Consider the following 27,541-nt stretch of genomic DNA (forward strand, 5'->3'; position numbering starts at 1 on the left):
CTGAAGCTGTGCTGACATGCGTCAAGCAAACAAAGCAATTGATAGAGAATGACACCTAGGTCCGCACATTGTCGATATGATTACCCAGTTGAATGGTGCCAAGGTCGTTTCACACATTGTTCTGAACAAAGGATATCACCAGCTCGAACTGAAAGAAAATTGCAGGTAAATCACTACCTTTTCAACGCATGTTGTTTTTTTCAGATACAAAAGATTGAGTTTCAGAGTATAGTCAGCTGCCGAACATTTCTATGATGTAAATTGTCGCATTAAACAGCCTGCATGCAGGCTTTCAATTACAGTGATGATATGCTATTATTTGGGGCTACATAAAAGGAACATGATAGAGCTCTTACACAAGCATGCTGTCTACTTGCTGATGTAGGTCTTACTCTGAATGATGAAAAGTGAGAATTTCACAAAACAAAACTAAAATTCTTTGAGCACATTTTACTCGGAGGGGGGAATTTTTCCAGATCCAGACATTGTGAGTGCCCATTGACTGAGTTAATGAAATAGAATGGTTCATTTCAGTGGCCACAGTAGTGTGATCAAAGTTTAAAGCCGATTAAGCATGCGACTGAAAATGCTATGAAATGGCATACTTTGATCCAAAGTTGCATACAGAGATTGTTGTGGATGCCAGCCCAGTGGCCTTGGGCGTGATTCTTGCTCAACATAGTGGACATGCAAATGCACAAATGTATACTGTAGCTCATGCAATCCGACACTTGTCACAAACCGAACGAGCTTAAGCGCAATCTGAAAAAGAAAGCCTAGATGTTGTGTAGGATTGCAAACACTTTCATGTATTTCTCTATGGGAAACATTTTATGTTTGTTACTGATCACCAAGCATTGCATACTATCTTTGACAATCCAAAAGCCAGATACCCCCTCGCATTGAGAGGTGGGGACTAAGACTGCAAGAGTATGACTACACCATTGTGCACCAGCCGGGAAAACATCAAAGCCTTGCTGAGTCTCGAGGGCCTATGCAGTGCCAAGGCACGGCTTCCAAAATGATTGAGGCCTAGTCAACCTTATTGTGAGATCCAGCACTCCTGCAGCTGTGTCTGTGGAGCAAAAAGTGCTACTACCAATGCAGACAGGAATATGCTTATCATCAAAGACATTATTATGAATCTATCCTGGAAAACACATGCTCGACCTGTGAATATCAGAAATTCAAGAACGTGCATGATGAACTGTCCGTTACACAGGAAGAGATTATCTTGCAGGGGTCGAGCAGAGAAGTATGTACTCAAAGGAAGCAGGTCCCCAATATAAGAATCACATATATCACATTTAGTGTCTGGAAATGGACTAGGGGAGGTTAAGAACCCAAGAATTGTCATATGCTAAGCAGCCAGATGGACTGCACTATGAGGGAATGCTCTGCAAAACTTCTACCTATTACCAGGACTGGGGACAAACACCTGTGAGTATTCCTGCTGGGTGAAGGGACAAACCCAGGGAATCTAAGGCCGCCAGTACTGTAGCTTAGAGCACTAGCACGTGCTTGCTTGCCAAGACCATCCTAGACTTACTGTTTACAGTGAGGTTACAAAGGAAGTAGACCTCTAGTTCAGCACCAGGGGCCTCAAAAGGTACCCAAGAGTGACTCCAATAAGGGTGGTTCAGGTCCTTCCAGCAGATGGAAGGAGAGGTATAAGGTGACACAAATAGGTCCCAGAATAAGGTGAGGGAAAGTGGTTTCATCCCTCTTCTGAGAAATAAGGGGAGGTTCTAGTGGGCAGTGGCCCAGGGCGTCCCATTTCCAACCTCAGTGCTTCAATTGTTCTCAGTTCGGACACAAGCAGTGGGATTCTGTTTGTCCTAAGAGGCCACCCACTGGTGGGAACTCTACAAGAGTGGCCACTGTAGCCATACGATAAAGTAGTCCCCTGGAGCAAAGGGCGGAAGATGTCCTAGTCTCCATTCGTTAAAACCTGTCTCAGGCCTGCCATTGCAGCCTTTAGGTCACTTTGAAACTGCCCTCTCGACCTAACAAAATAAACCTTTTGTTAGGCCTAAACATTCCTTTTCAATATTTATAAGCCAACCCCTAAGGTAGGCCCTTAAGGCACATAGGACATGGTACATTGTATTAAAAAGTTGGGCATGTTCTGGTAGTGGAAAACTCCTAAAGTCGTTTTTCAATTCTGTAAGACCTATCTCCCCAATTGGCTAACACTGGGTTGCCTTATTACATGTAATAAATGCTCATTTTGAACTGGGAACAGGTAGAGATATGCTGTCTAGACTCAAATGATTTGTAATTTAAAATCCTCTATAATAGTAAAGTCAGATTTTAAGTCACAATTCGGACGATGACACTTAAAAAAAAATCGGCATTTTCTTTTCCTACCGATTTGTGCCTTTTGACAGTGTCTTGGGTTACATGACGGCGAATAGCTCTGCTGTTGGGGTTTGTGTATTCCTCCTAGATAGTGACACAAAGGAGACTAGGTTTGGGCAGGATGCTAGGGGGGCAAGGCAGTACCCTGCCCCACTTACATTTCAAAGGGCTTACCTCCAGCACACACAAAAGAACTTGACACCAACCTTTTGTCACGCCAGACAGTTTGGAGTCTTGACAGAATATGGGGATAGGACAGAATGTCACCACACACACAAAGTCTGGCATCAGGTGTAAATATTGGACCATCAGAAACACTCTTGCAAACAGTCCTACACCTGTAGAAGTTACAGAAGCAGGACTTCCCTGCTATTAAAGGACTGCCCTGCTGCTTGAAGTTCTGCCTTGCTGTCTGAGTAGGAAGATTGGACCTGCTTGCATTCATCTCAGGCTACCCAGAGTGACTCCAAGGGTTAGTTGGTTGACTTCCTGTCTGAGCTACAGGGATACAACAAGCTTCAGAGGCCTCCTTGCAACTGCCCAGCTGACTTGTTGCAACTGGACCTGCCTGGATCTGTAACTGGATCTGTCCCTGCTGCTGGCCTCTGCTGGAGTAAGTCCCTGATCGCCAAGAGGTGCCTCCCCAGGTTCCGGACCCTTGGCTGGCATCAGAGAGAACTTGTCCTTGCCTAGCTGAAGGTTCTATCAGATCTTATGCACGGCGATGAAAAGCCCCACGAAGCCTCACCACACAGCTGAAAGCTTCAACAAAAGTGACAGCGAGAGATGCAAAGCTCCTCAAAGCCTCGTCGCACAGCTGAACTTCATTTAAATCCGACGCTGAGTGTCAAAAGCCAAAGCAATGCAGCGCAGATCTCGAACCAAGGACAAAAGGTACAATTCCCAATTGACAGAAGTCGGTCTCATGCCCAGCCTGGGCTCCGTTGCGGTTGACCAGAATTTGTCACTTTGTTTCGATCCAGGGAAAGCAGATAAGCACAGTTGGCACTTTCTGCTTCTTGAAGCAATGTTTACTCAAACCTTTACAATTTAATATCTCTGGTTTTACTGATGGCATTTTTGTCGTTCTGGTATCGTTTTATTGATTAAAATGTAATCTATATTTCTAAATTAGCTTGGGATTTTTCATATGTTGGATTGTAACTTCATGACTGTTTGTGTGCTCTATTGATACTTTGCACATTGCCTCTAAGTTAAGCCTGACTACTTTGTGCCAAGCTACCAGAGGGTTACGTACATGTTAATTTAGTGACTTTTTTGGTTCACCCTGACAAGGATCGTGGTTGTTGCCTGAGTGGACCTCCCACCTCCCTGAGCCAATAACCCAATTTTCTATAGTTACCCCTTACCTCGCTTGATGTAGATGGAGGTTCATTGAGTACCTTGGGATAAATAATGGGGGGATCTAGGTGTTGAGCTTTAAGTAGTTACTCATCATCCATGCATTTAGGGCACAGAGCCAGTCATCGTGTCCTGGATTGTGGAGGGCTTCTTCATTAATACACAATTTATTTGCACTTCTGCAGCTATTTCAAGGCTTAAAGCTCCTTTTATTTTTAGCTCTCAAACACAGAACACGTTTTTTCTATTGTCCTCTTAGCCACTGGGATACTACTGACATCAACACTTCACCTACAAAATACAGAAAGAGATACATAAGTGTTCAATGCTGTATTTTGCATAGTTGTCTAATATTGTAAGGCACCAGTGTTATTACAAATGTGGCATAGTTATGCTTCCTTAGCTCTCCAACTCGTTTGGAAGCTGACAGCCTATAAAGACTTTTAATCTTAATCTTCTGGAATTCCTCTTTCAATCAAATAGTTCTGCCACAAGTGATGACACTGCTTAATGGATATTTTTTGTGATTGCACCCAATTAAATTCAACACTTTACCACATTTCTCCTAGAAATATTGGACCGGTTTCACTGGTGTATGAATATGTGTGAACTCCGGTAGTACTCCTGGCTTACTCATGAATTTCAGAAATAAGCCAGGAGTATTCCTGGCTTACTCAAGTTTTACGCCTGGTCCTGGAATTCAGTAGAACCCCAGGAGTACATCACAGCACAATCTTCGTCATGAGACCCCTCCTCTGCAGTTAATAATGTAAATATAGGGGCTGATTTAGTGTTTTGTAGGTGGCCAGCAAGCCTTCCATCACCAGCAGTGGACCTCCTGCCATAATCAAAAGGACCATCCTCATCATCAGACTCTTATGTTTCCAGGAGCTGCTGGACATGGTGGACACGGTGGTGCCTTTCACAACGATGTATATTCAGGCATATATGGCATTTGGATGCCCTTTTCATGTATTATGGTAAATCTAAAATATTTTGGTGTTTTTTGTAAGATTAGTTTTGCAGATAGAGCAATCGTCAACGGTGTAGTACTTGTTGACGGTGTTGTTGTTGATGATGTTAATGTAAATGCCTTGGATAGGGATTTAGATAGCTTTTTGTTGAAGTAGTCAGAGACTGTGTTGTTATTGACATGCTGGAACTGAAGTTGGTAATGGTGATGGTGTTGTTGTCAATGAGGTTTTCATAGTTGGTGATCCAGAAATAGTTGCTGACGATTAGTGGAGGTCAGTGTTCTTTGCTGACAATAGTCTCTTCCATCGTGCAGTCTTTGTTGATGGAGACACGTATGCTGTCTCATCAACAGTAATCATGTTGACATTTTTTTATTTGGAACTAGCTCCGCATAGAGCTTTTTTTCAGTAGGAGGCTCAGAGGACAGCTTGTGGGCTGACTTTAAGGTTCCTGTTCCAGTCAACACAACTACCTCACCTTCTCTCTCAGATTTCTTATGAGTTTTTCTTGAAGGTTTCTCAGAAGATACAGATTTTCCATCTGGTGTTGATTTTTTAGGAATAATCAGAGTGGGAGTGAATCCTTGTTTGCTCTTTTTTTGAGGCACCTTCATATTCCTCAGAGGTGTGTATGTCTCCTGATATAGATTTTGGGCACCTAATATAAGTCTACACACTCTGTCTTTGAAGGTGTTTATAGAAAATGTTTAACATATTTTGCAATCCTGTGTCACAGGTTCCACATGGTATAAAATACCCTTTGAGAGGATTCAGACATATTCAAGTCTTGTCAGGATAAGAAGGTATTAGAGATGGTGTAAATCGTCTCAGAAAGGAAGCTATGTGTAGATTACTCACAAGTGTAAGTTAACTTTGTGAATAGCCCCGTGAGTTAGGTGTTCAAGATAACCTCTGTGACACATATTAACATTAAATTAATTTTAGAGGAAATTCATTTGGTATTCATCATTTGAGGCTTTATTTCGATAACAAATATATCTTAAAAGCATTTTACAACACATTTAAAAACCACACTATTTGCAATGTACTTAGTACTATACATTTTAACTTACTTAAAAACAGCAATAAATATATACTATAATCAATCATTAAATGGATAAAGAAAGCCTTTTTGATCGGATGGACCATGACCATCCTAAAAATTTGGACACAGCACATGAAAACAGAGTCCGAGAGTCTGACATTAAAATACGTAGCGCCACAATATGATGCTGAGTGCCTAGGTCTCTGCATATTGGTTTTAACCAACAGCGCCTCGGAACTTCATAGGCCGGGCATTCAAATAACAAGTGGGCAACAGACTCTACCCGTGTCATACAAATTGGACAAAAAGGTGAGGTCTGTTGAGGAGGTTTCCAGCGGGCAGTCAGTTTGCCCACTGGTAGGGATCCCACTCTAAATTTAAAATACAAAGCCCGATCTACAGGGTTCGTAATGGTGTTTAAATATGGTTCGTAAGCGGCCACATCCTTAACCCTCAAAAATTCAGCGGTGGTTCTACAAGGCATCGACACAGAGCAATTATTGTTAGTGATCCAATTCCAATACAGCTTCTTGAGGACAGCTTTAGGGGGAGCAGATCTAGATTCCCAAGCATCTCCCAAACCCAACTCCCCAAGCAGAAGTTTTACACCTTTCAGCCATTTGATTTTGGACCAGCCATGCATTGACATAACCTCCGTCAGACCTTCTGCATAAGAGGCTAACTCAGGCACTCGCAATAACCGGGCCCCTAATAACAACTGGCGAATTTGTGCTTGATCTTTCATTGAACGGCACCCCGTTTCTAATAGCAAGGGTAAGCTTGGGATACTCAAGGGAAGTGCCATTAGATCTTTCAAGAATCTATTCTCGGATCTGACTAGCACCTCAATATTTCATAAACCCCACAACTCTGCCCCATACAGGGCCGCACTGACACCTCTTGCTTTATAAATCTCAATAACCGGGGCGATTGGTTTAATTGAAGAGGAGCGCTGTTCCCTAAGAAGAGCCCCCCTACCCTTTTGTGACTTAAAAGCATCTTTTGGATGTGCGAGTTCCACTGCATGGTATCTGTTAAACGAATGCCTAAATAGTCGAATTCTGTGACCCTCTCCAAGGGTACAGAATTCAAAACTGGAGGTTGTTCCATTTTTTTAGGCGGGTTCAGAACCAAATACTTGGTTTTGTCAGTATTAATAATCAATCCCCTTTGTGTACAGAAAGCCTGAAAGCTGTCCAGGAGGCTCTGCAGGCCTACGGGGGACTTCGAGATAAGGAGAGTGTCGTCAGCGAATAGGAGGGTTGGTATTCGCTTGCCCGCCAGGGAGGGCGCATCTGATGGATTTTTTAATAGATGTTCAACCACTCCATTTACATAAAGTGAAAATAGAGTGGGAGCGAGCACACATCCCTGGCGGACACCCCTATTCACTGAGATCCTATCTGTTTTTTGGCCATACGAGCCCCACCGCACCAGAGCAAAATTGTCAGCATGGAACCTCACCAATAAGGACAAAATGTACGGGGGCAACCCCAGACCGGACAGAACCTCCCACAGCCCCTCCCAGGGCACTAGGTCAAAGGCAGTCTTTAGATCTATAAACGCTAAGTAAAGACTGCCTTTGCCCAGTACCACCACCTTCCAATAAAGGAGCACCAGTCTAAAATCCTGTTCCGATGGTCCCTGTACCGGACCTAAAACCAGCTTGGTAGTCCGATAAGATGTTGTTATCGGCCACCCACTGGAGCACCCTCCCTAGAACCACTTTCCCCACAACCTTCTGTGTAGCATCATTAAGGCTAATTGGGCGGTAATTGGCGGGGTCGTCCCGACACCCCTTTTTAAAAATTGGGACGACCTCCACCCCTTTCCAAGAGTCTGGGACTGGCGCTCCGTTATTAATAGCGTTGAGTAGGGATGAAATTAACCTCCCCCACTCAATATGATTGGCACGTAACAAGTCTCCCGGTATCCCATCAGGCCCAGCTGCTTTAAGTGGCACCAAGGTTTTTATTACGTTTTCAACTTCCTTGGGAGAAAAAGGATGTCCTAGTTGGTCCCCTAGGAGGTCAGGTAGGATGAAATGGGAACTGGGCATCACCTGATTACCCTCCATGGTGATATTATAGAGGGACGAAAAGTGATTGAACCAACTTTGGCTCGTGATATTGCACGTGATGAGGGTATTGTCTGGCCTACTCCTAGCCCTAATTAGGTTCCTAAACCCTCTAGGGTCCCTTCCTGCACTGGCTTCCTTTAGATTACACCAGTACCTGTCCTTCCATTCTTTCTTTGCTGCATTAATGGTCTGTTTATACTCTTCCCTAGCCAGCCTAATTTTGGCCGAGGATTTGCTTTTAACTGCCGCAATAAGTGCAGATTTTTTACCCATGCATTTTTTAGTAAACCAGCCAAAAAGGCTCTTCGATGTCTTACACTTCGCCAATGGAGGATCCCTACTTGGGATTAAAAAGAGATTGCTCAAAGCCTTGATGGTCTCGCAGAAAAGTGGAGTCACATCACTATGTGCCAGGGAAGGGGAGTCCAACTTGGTCTGAACTGCCACTAAGAGAGCCCCTATAGCTTGGATTTTCCCCTCGTCCATAGCAACCGTGCACCACTTAAGACACCTCCCGCAATTTGAAGGACGGACTTCCATGGTCGAAAGCACTTTAGTTGGCATAACCGCACCATGCGCACACGTCCACAGGGGGTACAGTGCCAAAGATAGCGGGTTATGGTCACTATCTACTGATGGCAGAACTTCCATATCATGCATAAAGCTCCAGAGCTTAAGGTCAAGCAAGATGTAGTCTATCCTCGAAGTATGGTGCACCCTGTTAAAGGTATGGGCTCCAGATGGATCAGAAATGGTTCTCCCATTTACTGCCCTCAGTCCTAATTCAAGGGTCAAGGAATTCAATTGTATGACCCGTTGGGACCACCTCCTTATGGGTTGGATAGTTAGTGGGGGTATACCCCTCCTAGCATCCTCATCAGCAATGTCCAAAATGTCCTCAGACGCGAGGGGCTCAAAAATACAGTTGAGATCCCCGCGACCAGGACATACGTGCTAGCAGGACATTGCCTGAGTTGGTCTTCCAAGCTCGAAACTGTGGGAGACAAAGAGTGTCCTTTGATGCCCCTGGCATAGATGTTAAAGATATCTAGGGCATGCCCTCTCCGTGGCCCCCTTAGTGAAATTCTAAGTATGTCAGGGGAGTTGGTCGCACTCTGCACAATTTGACAGCCCAGTGAGATATCGACCCAAATGAGAAGACCTCCTGAGAGGCGACCTTTCCCTGAGGATGAAGGGACTGCTGGTACAAAATAAGTGGTGTAACCAACCTTATGGCAGGGCTCCTTGCTCCATGTCTCTTGGAAGATACAGATTGAATACGCCTCTACTTGTGTATTCCAATCAGGTAGATCTAACTTCCGGGAAATACCCACGATGTTCCAGCTGAGAATCCTAAGGGCTGGGTCCGCCACAACTAGCTCCACTTGGGTATTGGACTTAAGAGTGTCGACCATTCACGGGATCATTACTGGTGAACCCTCACTCACGGACCGCTCATTACTAGTCTGATAAGAGCAGGGATCACACGCTGGCAACGACCTGGGCATAGAAATACTAGAGGTTAAAGATCTTCCAGTAGAAACCAGAGGGCCAGAAGGTACACTTACTAAACTTGCTAAACCCACATTACTAGACTTCGGCACACTCGCCAAATTTGGGAACGTAACAGTATCCCAAGGATTAACACCACGTCAATAACCGTTGGACCTCCCATATCCCCCGGGCCCTGCGATAGGTAGGTAAGCCATGAAGTCATGAGAGTTATTTGGAAAGAAGCCATCCTGCCTTCCTCCCCACAACTGATAACAGACATTCATGGGACCTTGTGCCCTAGCATAGAAATAGCTCAGATCGACTGTACCTATTCCTGCACCACCATACCCTACCTGCTGATTACAAATAAACCGTACAGCCCTAACATCCTTGAAATTTACCGCAATGCAATCCCCCTGACAATCTTTAGACCTATTGCCAACCCACCCCACCCTTCTAACATGAAGAATCTGACCATCCAACACACTTGGGAGGGGTCTGTTATTTCTTAACCAGTGCATAGTTTTGTTCTTAAGCTACTGGTAAGATTCGTGTTGGTCAACCTTCAGGGGCGGGGCACTAGTTAGCACGACAACATACGGCTGACACTCTGGCGGGAGATTAACATAGGGAGCTCTAAAAACCATGTTTGGGGCCTGAGGCGTCTGCTGGGTGGTCGGTGCAGGGCTATAGCTGGGACTCCTTTGGGTGGAGATTTTGATCATCTCTCTGTCTTGGTACCCTGTGGCGGATATTTTTCTGCCCCGTTGGATTCGGTATAGTAGAAGAAGAACTGACAGAAGGTTGCCCCGTTGTTTTAGCGCCAGTGGGACTGGCTGACTGTACACAGATAGGAAGTCCGACTGTTACTACAGCCGCCTGGCCTGTCTCAGATAACTGATCTAATTCTAAAGTTGCTGGCGCCTGTACCACATCAAAAGCTGGGGCCCTCCCCTTATGTCTAGTCTGCTCACTCTCTACCTGGGGATTCTTAGCATGCAATTTAATTAGGGATTTGAGTGAAAAAAAGTTATCCAGAGTGGCCTGCTCAAATCTGTCTAGCCTCTCTGCCATAACCTTCACCCTTTCCAGCACGGGAAGGTGATAAAAGGCCTGTAACAGGAATAGACTCTATACAGCCATGCTCTACTGAATTAGTCTGGTTGGAAGACTGAATACTTCCTTGAGACCGAGTCGATGAGCTTGTCCTCCCCAACCCCAAGAGTTTCTCCCCTTCCATGAGATTGTTTGCTTTAAATTTTATGGGCGGATATTTTTCTGCCCCGTTGGATTCGGTATAGTAGAAGAAGAACTGACAGAAGGTTGCCCCGTTGTTTTAGCGCCAGTGGGACTGGCTGACTGTACACAGATAGGAAGTCCGACTGTTACTACAGCCGCCTGGCCTGTCTCAGATAACTGATCTAATTCTAAAATTGCTGGCGCCTGTACCACATCAAAAGCTGGGGCCCTCCCCTTATGTCTAGTCTGCTCACTCTCTACCTGGGGATTCTTAGCATGCAATTTAATTAGGGATTTGAGTGAAAAAAAGTTATCCATAGTGGCCTGCTCAAATCTGTCTAGCCTCTCTGCCATAACCTTCACCCTTTCCAGCACGGGAAGGTGATAAAAGGCCTGTAACAGGAATAGACTCTATACAGCCATGCTCTACTGAATTAGTCTGGTTGGAAGACTGAATACTTCCTTGAGACCGAGTCGATGAGCTTGTCCTCCCCAACCCCAAGAGTTTCTCCCCTTCCATGAGATTTTTTGCTTTAAATTTTTTGGGAGGTTTGTGCGCCCACCCTTTACACTGCTTATGGTTCTTTTCCTTTTGAGGGCGGGATATCTCAGACCCACAATCCCCACTATCTTCCCATTTCCAAGGGGGCCCCTAGAAGGGTTAGGGTTATTGGATTCTATTGATGTTCTATACATCACAGAGACCTGGTCTGATGAGGCATCTGCCCCAGATTATGTCACGGCAGCTCCATCAGGCTTCAGTGCCTATCGGCAGGACAGGCCTAAAGGGAAAGGTGGTGGGCTAGCCATTATAGCGCGAGACCATTTGGAAGTACGCTTCTCGCCTATACCCATTACCTCATGTGAAGCCATGCATTTTAATATAAAGCTGTCCCCGACCTACAACTTCAAGGGAGTGCTCCTCTATAGACCCCCTGGGAACAGATCAGCATTCCTTGATAACCTTAGTAACATCACTGAGTTTATAGCTACAGAAGAATCTACCTCTATTATGGGCGACTTCAATTTCTATTTGGAGCAAAGCAGCGATAAGGATACTATCTTCCTTACGTCCGACCTAGAAATTATGGGTCTTAGTCAACTGGTCACGACCTCTACCCATCAAGCAGGTCATACGCTAGATGGAATTTTCTCAAATGTGGAAGGTCTGTGCATAACCTCAGTTCTCCCCATGACATGGACTGACCACTCAGTCATTCTTAGCAGCCTTACCATCAAAGGCTTGCCGAGAAAAAAGGCTGTTCACACGAATAGTGGCACTTTTAAAGCATGGAAGGACATCAACTCCAATGACCTTACGATGTTGTTAAATAACACTATTCCGGATTTATCCACTGACCCCAATACCGCCACCAACCAATTTCAGAAATGGTTGGCCGAAGCTACCACTCAGCTGGCACCCACCAAATCTATCTCAAAGAACAGAAACCGGCCTAAAGCTCAGTGGTATACTAAAGATCTGAAAATTCAAAAACAACTAACTAGGAACAGAGAACGGCACTGGCGAAGAACTTATGATAGCGAAAATAAGGAAAAATATAAACAAGCTCTTGCTTCTTATAAAGCTATGATAGTAGCAGCAAAAAAACATTATTTCACCTCCAATATAGAGACCGCGAAAAATTCTAGCAGAGAGCTATATAACATTGCTAAAACCCTTTCTGGAAACACTCTGGATTCTAACCCCCCCCCATCACAAGCACTATGTGATGCCTTATCCGAGTTCTTTTTCAAAAAGGTCAATGACATCTACCAAGTGTTTAACTCTGACCCTGTTAGTAGTCCTGCTACGTCCTCAATGATCATACCGAAAAACACTATGACCAACTTCAAACCCCTCACCACGGATCAAGTTAAGAGCATAGTAAAATCGATCAAAGCTGGGTCAGCTCTGGATCCCTGCCCAACCTCGGTGATCGCAACCGTACCAGACACAGTCATTCCCATCATTACATATGCCTGTAATACTATACTGATATCTGGAATTCATCCAGATTCATTAAAAAACACGCTGATTAAACCCCTGCTAAAAAAGCCTGGTCTAGATAAAGGTGAATTAAAAAACTATCGCCCTATCGCGAGTCTCCCTTTTCTAGCAAAAGTCACCGAAAAGGCCATGAACCACCAACTCTCAGAATTCATTGAGAGTCATAACCTGCTGGATGACACACAGTTCGGTTTCCGTAAATACCACGGAACGGAAACCGCTCTCATTAAGGCAGCGGATGACATAAGAGTCATCCGTGATCAGGGAGGAACAGCACTGCTCGTCCTTCTTGATCTCTCAGCGGCCTTCGACACGGTCGACCACAAGATCTTGGTCGACCGTGTCGAAAGGATGGGTATTCAGCTCACAGCCAAGGATCTCTTGGCCTCTTTTCTGGCCAACAGAACCCAGGCTGTCACCATGGGTCCTTTTCAATCAGCGGATCTGTCGTTGCCGTGTGGGGTTCCCCAAGGCTCATCCCTCAGTCCGACACTATTTAATATCTATGTGTCGGACCTTGCTAGTGTCATCAAAGCATACGGGATGGGCCTCACCTCATACGCTGACGACACCCAGCTGGTCTTGGCCATAAAGGGTAATGGACAGGAGGTGGCAGAAAGATTCCAAAGGGGGATGTTTGCTATCGGTGAGTGGATGGCAAGAAATTGCCTGAAGCTCAATTCCGATAAAACCGAGGTGGTGATCTTTGGCAATCTTTTGCCAGCCTGGTCGGCAGCTTGGTGGCCATCGGCTCTTGGTGTCCCTCCTACCCCCACCGCTAAGGTCAGAAACCTGGGAGTCACATTTGATGACAAGCTCAGTTTCATGGCCCATGCAAATAAGGTGGCAGCTAACGCCCATTTTAAGCTCAAAATAATAAAAAAGATTATCCCTTATTTACCAGATTCAGCAGCCAAGACGTTAGTCACCTCCCTGGTCCTGACATCGTTGGATTACTGCAACGGTCTATTGCTCAATGCACAAAGTAGAGTCACGAAAAAACTTCAGACTGTGCAGAATGCAGCGGCACGCATGCTATCCAAGAAATCCAAGTTTGCCCCCATCTCGGACACCTTGAAAGAGTACCATTGGCTTTCCATCCAAAATAGGGCTAAATTCAAAGCGCTATGCATAGTCTATAAGACCCTGCAGGATCAAGGTCCGTGCTTCCTCAAGAAGCTACTAATTCCCTACAACCCGTCCAGAACACTTCGGTCCTCCTCGCTTAACCAACTGGTGGTTCAACGAAGCAGAACAGTTTCATGGGGTGATCGCCGCTTTTCTATCGCAGCCCCCAAAATCTGGAACGCCTTACCGAACCACATTAAAATAAGCCCCACACTTCTTCAGTTCAGAAGGAAACTGAAGACGTGGTTATTCAACCAGTAAACCCAGCTACCAACCTCCGGATCAGGGACAGACAGCATTGCTTATCAGCGCCGAGACGCCTACGGGTATTTGCATGCGCTCTACAAATGCTATTAAATAAATAAGATTGTGCGGCGTTTTTAAAAGGGACCGCGGGCAACTCTACAGGCAAGAAGGGCTCTGGCCCAGGAAATGCTACCCCGTTAAGCCTATCTAGGCTGGCCCTTACGGCACCTATATTGTCTTGATCTGAAACCGGGGATACACCCTCCGCATGCACGACAATATTTGCAGGTGAAACCGCTAGAGCTAGAGGCCCTAATGAGGAACGCTTTTGGTTAAGCGGTTCAAGTGACAATCTGCGTTCCGTGATTGCAATTTCCTTCTCTAGCACAGAGAAGGCTCGGGTTATGAATTGATCCATAGTACCGCTTACAGAACCATACCCCACCCTCCTAGCCTTCCCGGACCTCGTAGTCATTGGCATGGGCAATAAGCTATGCTGGATGGAGCAAACCCCCAGGAAGAACAATAACCACAATGGAAGACAAATGACACTAGTAGTACAAGTTGGAAAAGAGAAAATGTTAGAGGGGTAGCCCGGCCCAGCCTACGCCGGCCTCCGCCGGCCACAGACAGCCCGCCCTTTGCCCGGGCTTCGCCCGGCTCGTCCCGCGATACGCGGTGCTGGTGCAGGATTTAAAGCGCCTGTGGAGGGCGTGGCGGGAAGGTGCCTCCTGGCCCCGATGTCCTGTGGGCGATGTAGTTTTATCCTCTTTGGCCACCAGTCCCCCAAACAGCGAGAGGTGAGCAGATATCAAAAGTCAGATAGTGCTGCAATGACAGGGAGCGTGGTTCTCCTCCTTATCGTGGCCCCCGCTGTACAAAGAATAGTCAATTCGCAATAGCAGCAGCAAGAGTTTGGCATTCATTTTCAATCGAAAAACTCAACCTGTCATTTGGTATTCAAAGGCATGAAGAGCTTAGCTCTAAAAGTAGAGATCCAAGAATGAGTATGTACAGCATTACAGAGGCAGACAGACCAGTCTCACAGTATTAACTGCATTACACCATATAGAAATTCAGCTGAAACCTTCATTGATAGAAATAGCTGTGGCAGAAAAATATCATGATATAGAGTAATGACAATATGCCAAGGTATTTTGGGTAAGACATAGACTGCCAGGACAGGACTAACAGTACTAAGTATAAAGTGCCCAGGCCTTCACCCAGCGGATTGGACATGCTTACTAGGTCAATAAAACATTACAATAGTACCAATTAAGAGATATGTTCACATGCATATGACCTGTAAGCATGTAGCCCTTTCTCAGCGGGACAAATGTTCTAAATTAAAAAGTGCAAAACAGAAAAATAAACATTAGAATATTGGAGCAGAGGGCTTATACCAACCAATAATAGCCCTGAGTCACATCTTTGCCTTCAATGGAACTCTAAACATTCCAATATTCTAATTGATGCTATAGCCTTACTATACCTGACTGAATTCAATATTCTGCTCTTGGCATAGCTCACTTGGCCTTGATATCATTGAATGAATTGAATGATACATGTAGCAATGACTTTTAAATGCTTGCCTCTCTACAATGAAAAACAAATACATTTAAAAAAAAAAGTTTGTAATCTTTCCTATACTTTAACAAATGCTGCGTAACTTCACTTTCCTATGAAACCTGCAACTATTGTAGATTTCACGGTACACTGTAACTGTGTTGCATAGGGACACTGTGCAACTTAGCACTGTGTTGAGCTAGTGTAACCAGATAACCGATGTATACATAAAACATGCTCTGTTGATATATGTTCCATGTACAAAGTTTCACCTTGAGCACTCATTTTAGATATTTGTTTTTCAGGGTGCTATGATTGAGAAGCGGATCCTGGCTAAAGTCCACAGTAGGTTTATCGTCTCTTTGGCCTATGCATTCCAAACCAGAACCGATGTGTGCCTGGTGATGACGATTATGAACGGAGGGGACTTGAGGTAAAATGTGCCCCCATTCTTGTGTTGTACTTGTTTTATTATCAATCAGGGCTGTTCAGTATCTAAGTCTATATTTGTTGTCAGGGAATCAAATTGGCTGTGTTCCAAGACAGGAAACCTTGGAACCACTAGATGACTAACACTAATCAGCCGGAAAGAGGCTAGGTCCTGCAAGGCTTAACTTCTTTCTTCCATTTAGTGTTTTTCAAAAAATCAAATGTCGATCTGTTTATGTTTATGGGAACTTCAATAAACAAGCACTGGCTCACTTGTATTTTGGCTCTGTTGAATTACAGAGAGGGAGAGTGACAAAGGATGGCATATCATGCACTGGGCGGTGGCTGGGACTGGGGGTTGTAGGATGGAGGTAAGACAAAGAGATAGGGGACACAGCACAGCAGAGAGGTTATTACAGGTGATTGCTTAAAGTCACATGAAATCCCATTGCATTAGAGACAGCCCACCTAGCTAATGGCAAACTTTTGGAAAAATGGCAACAGTCATTGGCTGATGTGGGCTGACTAAAGGCCCACGTTTCTGGGCTGTATGTATATATTTATGTATGTGTATGTTTATTGGTAATATAAGGTCTCAGACAGCTACAACTGTCTGCAAGTGCGACCTAAAAAGAAGCATGTACTTTATTAATAAGTTAAAACTGAATTGATCTAGATGTTAAGTTGCAGAGGAGCTTCATCAAAAAGTTATATAGCGGGATCACTGACATAATATTGATCCTACTAATAGCGATATACACAAATATCGCAAATTTTATATCAATAACAAAAATATCAAGGCCTTAACTATTAAAATAACTAATATCGAATCCACAAATATCGTTTACAAAGAAAAAGATTTCTACATATATCTATAACAAAAATATCAGAAACACTAATATTGTTGCCTATAAATAAATATGTAAAATGTCAAAAATATCGATTAACACAATAGCGATCACAATATTATCACCCACATAACTAATAAATACACCCAAAATACCATTTTAACTTAAGACAATTACTGAAAAAAACTTATAATAAACAACTGTAAAAAATTAAAATATATTACATTAACCAAAAATTAAACAAACCTCCCCAAAAAAACGTACACCTAAAACACATATATTTAAAAATACCCAAACAATCATTATTAACTATAGACATATAAATACATTCAATAATATTAGTTCATATATATATATGGAACATAATTAATATATAAATAAAACAAACTATATATTATATTACAAAAATAAAACATAAAACACCAATTAGCTTTACCAAACAAGGACTCAACTGATAAAACCATTCAAACTGTATTAAACCAAGCAAACACCATAAACAACTGTAACCAATAAAATCAAACAAACAATTAAGCCAACCATGTAAAAGGCACACTAATTAAAACAACCCACATAACTAATAAATCCTTATAAATACACCCAAAATATAATTTTAACTTAGGACAATTACTTTAAAAAAACTTATAATAAACAACTGTAATAAAATAAAAAATATATTACATTAGCCAAAAGTTAAACAAACCTCCCCCAAAAAAACATACACCTAAAACACATATACTTAAAAATACCCAAACAACCATTATGGACTATCAACATATAAACATATTCATTAATATTACATCATCTATATATGCAACATAATTCATATATAAATAAAACAAACTATATATTATACTACAAACATAAATTAGCTTTACCAAACAAGGACTCTACTGATAAAACCATTCAAACTGTACTAAACCAAGCAATGTATTAAACCAAGCAATAAAATAACACTATAAACAACTTTAACCAATAAAATCAAAGAAACAAGTAAGCCAACAATGTAAAAGGCACATTAATTAAAACAACTACACACCCCAAAAAGACAAACGCTGAAAAAAGAGGAAACTGTGCCATATTCTCACAAGCAGTGACTAAAACAAAAATAAATCACCCCTACTACTAACATTCAAGCAAGAAATACATATATTTATACTATACTAAACATTAACTGTTATGAGACTAAAATATATTTTAACATACAAATAGTAACACACTCTGTAATCTTGATCCTTTTAGATAGACTACCTAAAGGAAAAGAAAACCTATTTCCAAACCAACAAACTGCTAAAAAATATCAACTATAACAAAGCACTAAGGGCCTGATTACAAGTTTGGTGGTCCGGGAACTGCAATGCCTGCGGTTGCTGTCTGACCGCTGTGAGTTCAGCGCTCCCACCACTCTATTAAGAGACATGTGGTTCAATGAAAGAAACACCGCTACGGTCCAGTTGACACTGCCGGCCAACTCTGACCACGGAGGCTGTGGAATAGGCCAATGAGCCTGTGGGAGGCCTGGATCGCCAGTGAAAGGGCTGGCTCAACTACGAGTTTTGTTACAGCCGGCATGACCATGGCAGTCCAACCACCACATCTGAGATGGTGGAAAGGGAAGGATAGAAGGACGAATCTCACCAATACTCACCTCTACACTCAAGTCTTGTGCCACCATGGAGCCGGTCCTACATGTCCTGTCCTTGCTGTACCTGCTCGATCACGTCCAAAACCCACTCCGTCACTAGCGAAATCAGCGGTAAGTTATACAAATCCCAGTTTCCATAGACTCCTCAGTAAAACTATGCCCCATATTGGACCAGGCAGGGACGATGGACCCTGTCTGGGATTGTTCCATATGAATATAAAAAAGACATCTGTAGGATGCTATCGTAGGCCAAAACCCTGATACTGACCAGACTCACTGTTCACCAATGGACATGTGTTTACAAATCATATACAGTGATGGTGACGTGTGCATTAATGTGTGTTCCACAACAACACCTCTTCATCAATTTCACACCTATAAATGCCTGTGGCATACTTCTCTTGCCCCTTCACAATTGTCTGCCATGTGAGTTCTGATGGTCACATCACATGCAGGTTACCATTTCTCAAGTCCTAGGAAGTCCACATAGAAATCACTACAACTGCCATGAGACCATGTGACTGTAACTCAATTTAAGATGCAATAGTGTAACAGACACACTCACATTGCACACACCCCAGGTCCTGTTTTGATGTGAAGGAAACATCTGTATGGATGTGTCATTAAATTGAAACACATCTTCTCTGCTACAACTCTGTATTGGACTCTCACCCTTTACCCACATTAAAAGACATTGGCAATCAATGGGATTACATAGAACCAGTGTGAGAAGCATTCTAATCGCACAATGTAAACAATCCCTGCAGTACAGCAATACCTCTATCGAGGGAACCATGAAAGGGTGAAGCCCTGGGGCACAGTACAATATTGCACATGCCTCACAAACTCAATGTGGCCTGGACCTGTGAATTGAAGTATAACAGGGACAACCAAGAGCATTACTAAGTGCTATGCCATGCACATGTAGGGAATGTGTATTCATCAAAGCAAGCAAAGCACAAACAACATTTGTTACACATCTAGTTAAAGTAGGTATACAGTACACACAGGAAATGATACATATGTCTACGCAGAACTCCACACAGGTATTACAAGTTAACATCCTTCATGTGTGAATAAACAAATATCCAACTTGAATACACCAAACACATATCCAACAGTCCCCAGTCAGGAGGCTAAGAACTTGGGTGTCTGGATTGACACCAAACTTTCTTTTGACAGTCATGTCCAAAAAACAGTTGGGAAATGCTTCGGAGTGATGAAGACGCTCCGTCGCACCCTGGATCTTCTTCCTCTGAGTTCCAGGCGCACGATGACGCAGGCTCTCATCACATCCCGTATTGATTATGGGAATGTGCTTCTATTGGGCACCTCAGAAAAAAACATTAGGAAGTTACAGGTCCTGCAAAATTCAGCAGCACGCCTTGTGCTACGACTCCCGCGAAGAGCTCCTTCTAAACCTTCCTTGGATGCTCTGCATTGGCTACCCATAAAAAAACGAATAATATTCAAGGCCCTTCTCTGGTGCCACAGAATCATCCACCTTAGAGCCCCCTCCTATCTGTCAGACTTAGCCTTACCCTATGAACCTTACAGATCCCTTCGCTCGAAGGGAACAGGTCTGCTCAAGATAATGCGCCCAAAAAAAGCCAGACTTGGAGGCAGATCTTTCCGCATTCTCGCAGCTAAGGAGTGGAATACCCTTCCTATGAATATCAGACAGGAAAAAAGTGAAACATCCTTTAGGAAACATCTAAAAACATATCTTTTCACCACCTAAACTGTCTGATGCTTCACTCCATCTAAGCAACACTCTTCTCCATAGCGCGGGGACACGTCGAGAGACGTCACCAGGCGCTCTATAAGCCCCTATAATAATAATAATAATAACATACATCACGGAGATACTGCAACCTAAATGATGTGGACATTGGACAGGACTAACTGAAATACTTACCATATCACATGACACCCAAAGCAATGTCTGCATCAATCTCAGTTCATCCCACATATTCATCCCTCCAACATTACCTCTTGTCCTGTGTAGGTCCAGCACAGGACCCAAGGACACATTACACTAACTACTTCAAATGGTTCAGCAATCATGGATCAAACATACACAACTGTAGACAATAACAATAACAATACAAGAACATCAAATAGTTTGAATAGTAATGGAATGACCGAGGTCTTCAAAAACAAGAAAATATTTATTCATACTCTAACAACCCATCAAACGAAACAACGAAACAAAACAATGCCAGTCTATTCACATTTTCTGTGACGCAGCACAGTGCTGTGAGACGTAACTTGCCCTTACTGACACTGCCAGGGAACCTTCTCACAAAGGGTATAGCAGGCCCCTCAAATGGGGTACTTGGGACGTGGGAAGTTGATGTTTGGGGGGTGGGTTAGGTTTTTCCTTGGGAAGATTTTTTTCTCCCCTATTTTTGGGCTGGGATCTGGAGGGTGCGGATGCTGTTTCTGGAGTGGGAAGTGTAAGAAGTGCCTTGTCCGTGGGAGCGTTTTTGTTTATTTTTTCTTTTTTGGGCTGGGATCAGGGGGTGGCGATGCTATTTCTCTGGGATGGAGTGGGAGTGGAAGGGGTGGGCTTGTCCTTGGGATGTTTTTGTTGTAGTTTTTTGTTTGGTTTTAGGCTAGGATTTAATGGGTGGGGATGCTCTTTCTCTGGTGTGGAGTAGGAAGTGGAAGGGATGGTTTGGGTGTGGGAGAGCTTTTTTGGACTTTGGGAGGCTAAGGCATGGGCTTCAAAGGGGTAAGGGCAAACAAGACATCATCAAGGTGAAAACAGATAGGATGGTCGGGATGGAGTTTAGGTTGGGAGGAAGAGGGAGCGGAAGTGTGTGATGGGTCTTCTGTCTGCACGTGTGCTGTGCTGGTATCTGTTGTGTGGGTTACTCTGAGCGTTTGTGTTTTGTGCCTGTGTGTGCTGAACCACAAAAGTCGATTGTCTAACACATTAGCATCTTCCAGGACAGTCAAAATTTCAAATGAGCATTAGGCCTGTACAATGCAAGCATGATGTTAGGAAGAGTTACAACACACCTGTGGAAGTAAATTACCTTACTAAATTCATCACACTTATCCACAGTGTGAGGGGATGACCTCTGACAACATTCAGAATGTACAACATGCACAGGCAATCTGGAAAAATAGTTGGGCAAGAGACTCATTTTGGAAACTTCCAAGGATCAGCAGAACTACAGGGAGGTAAACCAGTGACTCACAAATTCAGTCCAAAGTGAATGTGCATCTCAGCCTCTGCCATGGCCAATGATGGGCACAATTCCTCATCATCCCTTGCCCTCTACAGACTTATTCCACATTCACATGGTACTTCCCAGGCCGAAATCTCAGATCCTCTTATGCAATGCTACTCTGCCCCAGAGCAAAGCTTGCTGCCTGGAGTGGTAGGAGCTTTCTACTGAAGGCAGCTAAACTCTGGAATGCCCTACCCCTGCCAATCAAGAAATGTTCAGACTGCTTGAGTTTTTGAAAGCAAGTGAAAACTTGGCGTTCACGCGCCGTTAATTAGAAGCAACTATTTCCATACAGCACCGCACTAGTCTGCAGCAGCGCCAAGATGCCTCCGGGCATTTGAGCGCTTTACAAATCCAAAAAATCAAATCATCACATTCTCATCACTACAATCCAGAAAGTTAACTACTTTGGCTGTGCTAAATTTGACATGATCATTGTGTTGTACTCTGAGGGGGCCATTTCAGTATAGCTAGGTCCAGAAGCATAGTTTGACGAGTACAGATTTGGCCTGCGTAAGTATTCCAACTGTACACATGCCTCACAACATCATTGCCTGCTTCTTACAGTATGCATACACAGCTCAGACTGTAAGACTAGAAATATTTACCACCCTGTACCATGATTTTGTAACACAAGCTTTGCATGGCACCATCAACTGAACATATGCATTGAAATGTGCATGCTACCCAGCGATGATGTAAGGTTTACTAAATGTCACAATGATGATTTCATGTACAGAGTACAGTGTTTCACAATCCATAACATGAATGTCCTCTGTAGGTACACCAAACTTTAACTTAATTACTATCATAAAAACACACTGAAAACCAAAGCCACATCATAGCCTGTGAGAAAGGAAGCATTGCAGTCCAACAGAGTGATGTATGTATATGTTAGAAAGTTACTTTCTCCTCTGGTGAGCCATAGAGCTTGCCATACAGAGGAAGAATCTCTTCAACGAGCATCTCCAGCTCCTCTGGAGAGAAGATAGGGGCCGTCACCCCTGCAGTGCATGCCATGCTTGCTTTCAGAGAGGGCACACAGCAGCTAAAGTCGAGAAGTTGTCGATCGCAGCAGTGTCAGTAGGCAACTGAATATTTTTTTGCACAACAACATACATCGGCAAACACAGACACAGCCATTGGCCCGCAACTGTCATATACAGACAGAAATGTTAGCCAATGGCTGTGTCTGCCGTGGATGACGCCACTTACCGTACGGTCTACTTCTGCCAGTGGCAGTTGATTCTGAATGTTCGATTAGCGACGTCAGTCAACTGGCGTTTTCGCATTTGGAATAACAGTATTCCTCAATTTCTCTACTGCTGCACCATCAGTACAAGTATGTTGGGACATGTCTACAGAGGTTGTAGACCAATGCTCTCTAACTACCAGTTGACAAACAAGATTGTAGAGCATTCCTGTTCATGTCCCCAGGATTAGGGCAGTGAATTTGACACAGGTGATGCCAGAAATAAGGTGTTCCTAGCAATATATATGATAGGTCGGTGTATATGATACTATTGGAGTATGTACAATGTGTACATCCCTGAAATTCACAGATGTGGAGTCCAGAATAAGTATTGAATGGTACACATTGATGTCAGTAAGTAAATATGTGGATGGATGTGTAAAGCTTACATATCCAATACTGTTTGTTCACATGATTTTATTGTCTTCACCGTAACAGATGTTACTGGGGACACTGAAACCCTAGTCCAAATGTGTGTACACCCCACATATAATTAGTCTGGGACAGTAGGAAGACAATAGGCCCCAGAGTACCTGCCATACCCAGACCTTCAAACCATGGAAGAAAGAGATGTCATTAAGACGTTCCATCTGAATAGAAAGTACCCATACATGATAGTACTCCCTCCACCACGTGGGTTCATGACAGCCTGAGGGCCTGGGCAACAGCTAGTGTTGCACACAACTTGAAATCCCCATGTGCACTGTAGCAGTGGGCTCAGGTATATCAGGGGCTAACATTATCATAACCAACAGCTGTGCAAATCAGGGAAATGTGGAAGTACAAGTCAGCTAAGCAAACACATCAGGAACTGATTGTGTGACAAAGGAAGATGATTTAGGTTAAGGTCCAACACAGATATGTGGACATATGCCTATTAACATTTATAAAATATTAGGCCTACATAATTCCCTTCATGTATGGTGAATCAAGTTTGTCACTTCGACACATCAAACACATGTCCAACCTACAACATTGCGAGGTCTTCTAGGCAAATGTGGTCGACAATGTCCAAGAGAAGAAAAAATGACATCCCACCTAATTCTATATCATCCAACATGTCCACCCATGGAACAGTTAGCCTTCTTCTATGATAACATCACTGGTGTTATTTACAGGATTTACAAACCTCTGCTAATTGCACAGCAAACCAGATGTAAGAGCCAAAACTGTAGTCACAGATTACAAAGCACATAATAACTTCACAGTGATATCATATAAAGTGGCAGGACAAGTGTTTTTAAAACAAAATGAAGTGCTTTATTCAGCTGTAAACACAACTATTTTTTGAAATGTTAGGCCAGTGACCACTTGGTTTTCCACCAAACTTGCATACAAAACACTGCCAGAGGAACCTCCCCAGGAAGGAGTATCTAGTGGGCATGCCAAGCACCTCAAAGATCCCATTTGGGAGGGGGGGTTTTGGACCTGAGAGAGGTGAACTTTTTGGTTTGGGAGGGTCTTTGTTTTTTATGATGTTTGGTTTTGGATTTGGGAGGGGTGGTTCTTGAGGTGGAAGGAATGAATACATGTATGGAAAAAAGGGGCCTGGGTTGGGGGAGGGAGGTGTCCAACAGGGTAAAGCCCGAGAGAAAGGAAGTATTGGTCAAGGGTAGATGGTCTGGGATAATCATAAGTGGGTTCTGATTGGAATGTAGAGGGAGTGGATGTGTCTGGTGTAGGTGGCTCTGTTGTTGGTACAGGTGTTTGTTGTGTAGGTGAGTGTGGGGGTCTCCGTGTAGTATATGTGTATGTAGTGGATGGGCAGGGTATGGGAATGGGTTGGAGGTGTCTGTGGGTGTGTCGGTTGAGTGTGTGATGATGGTGAGTGTTGATGGATGTGTGGGTGCGGGTGCGCTGTCTGTGCTGATCGTGGATTGTATTGATGGGTGTGTGGGTGCAGGTGTGCACTGATGGTGGGTGGTGTTGATGGGTGTGTGGGGGCAGGTATGCTCCCAGGGTCAATGCTGGTGGGGTTGGTGGGGGTATAGGTTGAGAGTGTGTGATGGGTAGATGTCTGTTTGAGATGCTCAGGCTATGGTGTCTGTGTGTGCTGCATTGGTCTGTTGGGTGGGTGCATGCACAGGTGTGTGTGTGCTTGGAACAGGCAGGGGAATAGGATGTTTGGGAAGGAATAGTGTAGAGGACGTATGTGGGGTGGAAGGCTGGGGTGGGTGTATGGCTGCTGTCAGAGAGGAGGCCAGAGCCTGAAACGATCTCTGTCGGACAGACATATCACTGTGAATACCTCTCAGGTAAGCAACCATCTGAGTCCATCGGCTGCCCAGGACCTGGATGGCATTGAGCAGTACAGTCTGTCAAGCAGAGATATGTCTCAGGAGGTCAATAGCCTCCTCTCTCAGTTCAGATGGGGGACAGGGGCAGGGTGTAAGGTGCCTGGAGGTAAGGAGACAGCTCCCCTCTTAGGGGAGCGGGCCCGGACAACTGGATGGGGAGCAGCAGGGAGGGCAGAGATGGAATGGGGGTGGCGGATAGTGATGGCATTGCACCAGGATGGTTGGGGTCTGCCACCACCAAGGAGCGGCCACTGGAGTCTACCTGTCTGGATGATGAGGTTGAGGTTTTGACCTCCGTTGGCACTACTCTTGCTCTCTTGTCCACAGGGTTCTATCCGTATCACTGTCACGACCGGACCTACTTTGGCCAGCTGCTTTCTCAACAACCTGGGCCCTGTCTCCTCCCCTTGCCTGGGTAGATGATATGTGAGTTTGGTGAATTCCAACTGCAGAGACACACAGGAGGAACAGCTCATTACAAATTACACAACAATTGTGCACATATCACACCATCTAGTAAAATTGTCTACTACATTAGCATTAGCACATGCATGAATGCAACAATTGTTCTCAACAGTTGCACACAAGGATGTCTGGAACACAGTCTGCACAATTGAATGAGTTACCTTGTCTACACTCCATTATGTATGTAGCAGGATATTACATCACCCTGTATTCTTAGACCCTATTAACGTACTACAGTAACCAGGTGACATCAACTAGCACAGCCATAATTAATGCATCCATACGCATTCTACACAAGGCCCAGCAACAGCAACTAGTCATTTTCCTAAATCCACCTCATGATGAACATCTGACACCGCTATTTTCCTGCAATATGTGTAGTGCCAAGAAGGATGTGTCATGGAAGTGCCCATTCCACACTGTTCACACGGCCGTACTGAATCTTCCAGTACAAATTGTTAGGAGCCAAATACCCAGGAGCAAGTTTAGTAGGTTCTAGCTGAGCTTCCTGACGAGATTGAAATGCCCCCTTCAGAGCATTGGATGACTCAGGGTATAAGTTTATATCACCTGGCTTAACTAGACTTGCATCCCTGGGTACCACGGACTTTTTTCCATTCTGCAGCGGGATATACAAATAGAGGGTGCTTGGTCACTTCTGACTACCATCTGTTCTGGATTAGCAGGAAGAGTTTTGCCCTTGTTTTTTCCAACAGTCAGTGAATGTAACATATGAGAGTTGTCATTAGCTGCAATTTCCAGTCTGTCCAGGCTTGCAGTGACTAATCTCAACCTCTCAATAATAGGGAATAAGAAAGATCGAAGCAGGTGTTCAACCTGCCCCACCAGTGACCCGTCCCCATAAACAACTGGAGGAAGTAATGGAGAGGGAATAGGATATAGTGTATTATCAGACTCTACACCAATCCCGACACCCACTTGCTTATTCCCCTTTTTTGTAGGTTTGGACCTTTTAGCTTTTTTACTTTGAGGACCACCCCCCCTTCTTTTCCTTTTGGCCGTGGCTCTTTTATTTAGGGGCGGTGAGTCGACTACCACACAAACCGGAGGGCCATTGGGGGAAGATATACAGGTGGAAGTTTCAACTAAATCACCACTACCTGGCAGTGTAGGAGAGTTATTTTCCTCTAGAATATTTGCAAGGGAATCTAACTCAATGCTGGACTCGGGCAAACCCAAGTCACTTAGCCGTTGGCTTATGCGATTTTCAGGAGTAGTACAATGCTGAATTGCCCCCAGAGAGGAACGTTTCGAGAAAAACTCAGCTGATAGTCTTTTCTCAACTGCACTTATCTGGTTTTCCAATGCAACAGAGACCTTACTAAAGTAATTGTCCAAAGTACCCAAAATGCTTCCAGTATTGGATTTCTCACCATCCTTGCCTCCCTTAGTTGGCTGAGCCGCCATTACACCTAAGTCCAAAGTAATCTAGTACACACAGGGAAAGCCTTAAAGCAAAGACGAGTAAAATACACACAAAATCACCGTTATAGAAAAACCAAGGGAAATGGCCCAGCCCAGCCACAGTCGGCCTCAGACGGCCTTGGACGGCCCACCCTTTGCCCGGGCTTCGCCCGGCTAGTCCCGCGCACGTCCCGCGCTGCGGGACACTGGACCAATTATATAGGCAGTTCTTGTTACTTTAACGGCCAGGACAGGTACAGGTTTCCTGCATTATGGCCCAAATTCTTTTTCGTTTTCTATTTTCTCTCTGACCAGATTCCCAACCTTAGGGACCCAGACAGGTCTTGTCGTGACTGTATTGACTTCCCCAGTGGCAAACCTTTTCACTTGGACATTGCTTTGTAGTGCCCGTGATTCATTCAGATCCTGTAAAAGGCA

The 27,541-nt window shown here is 44.1% G+C and overlaps 1 protein-coding gene across 1 annotated transcript in view; it reads left to right on the forward strand.

Moving 5' to 3' along the window:
• The window catches only part of GRK1 (G protein-coupled receptor kinase 1), a 636,766-nt gene that overhangs the window by 121,391 nt on the left and 487,834 nt on the right, over window positions 1–27,541 (forward strand). Inside the window, exon 2 of the mRNA XM_078658078.1 lies at window positions 15,809–15,936. Within this exon, the coding sequence (XP_078514204.1) occupies window positions 15,809–15,936 (128 nt within the window). The remainder of the gene's footprint in view (window positions 1–15,808; window positions 15,937–27,541) is intronic.

The sequence above is a fragment of the Lissotriton helveticus genome, chromosome 8 (assembly GCF_964261635.1).
Source record: "Lissotriton helveticus chromosome 8, aLisHel1.1, whole genome shotgun sequence".
NCBI lineage: Eukaryota > Metazoa > Chordata > Amphibia > Caudata > Salamandridae > Lissotriton > Lissotriton helveticus.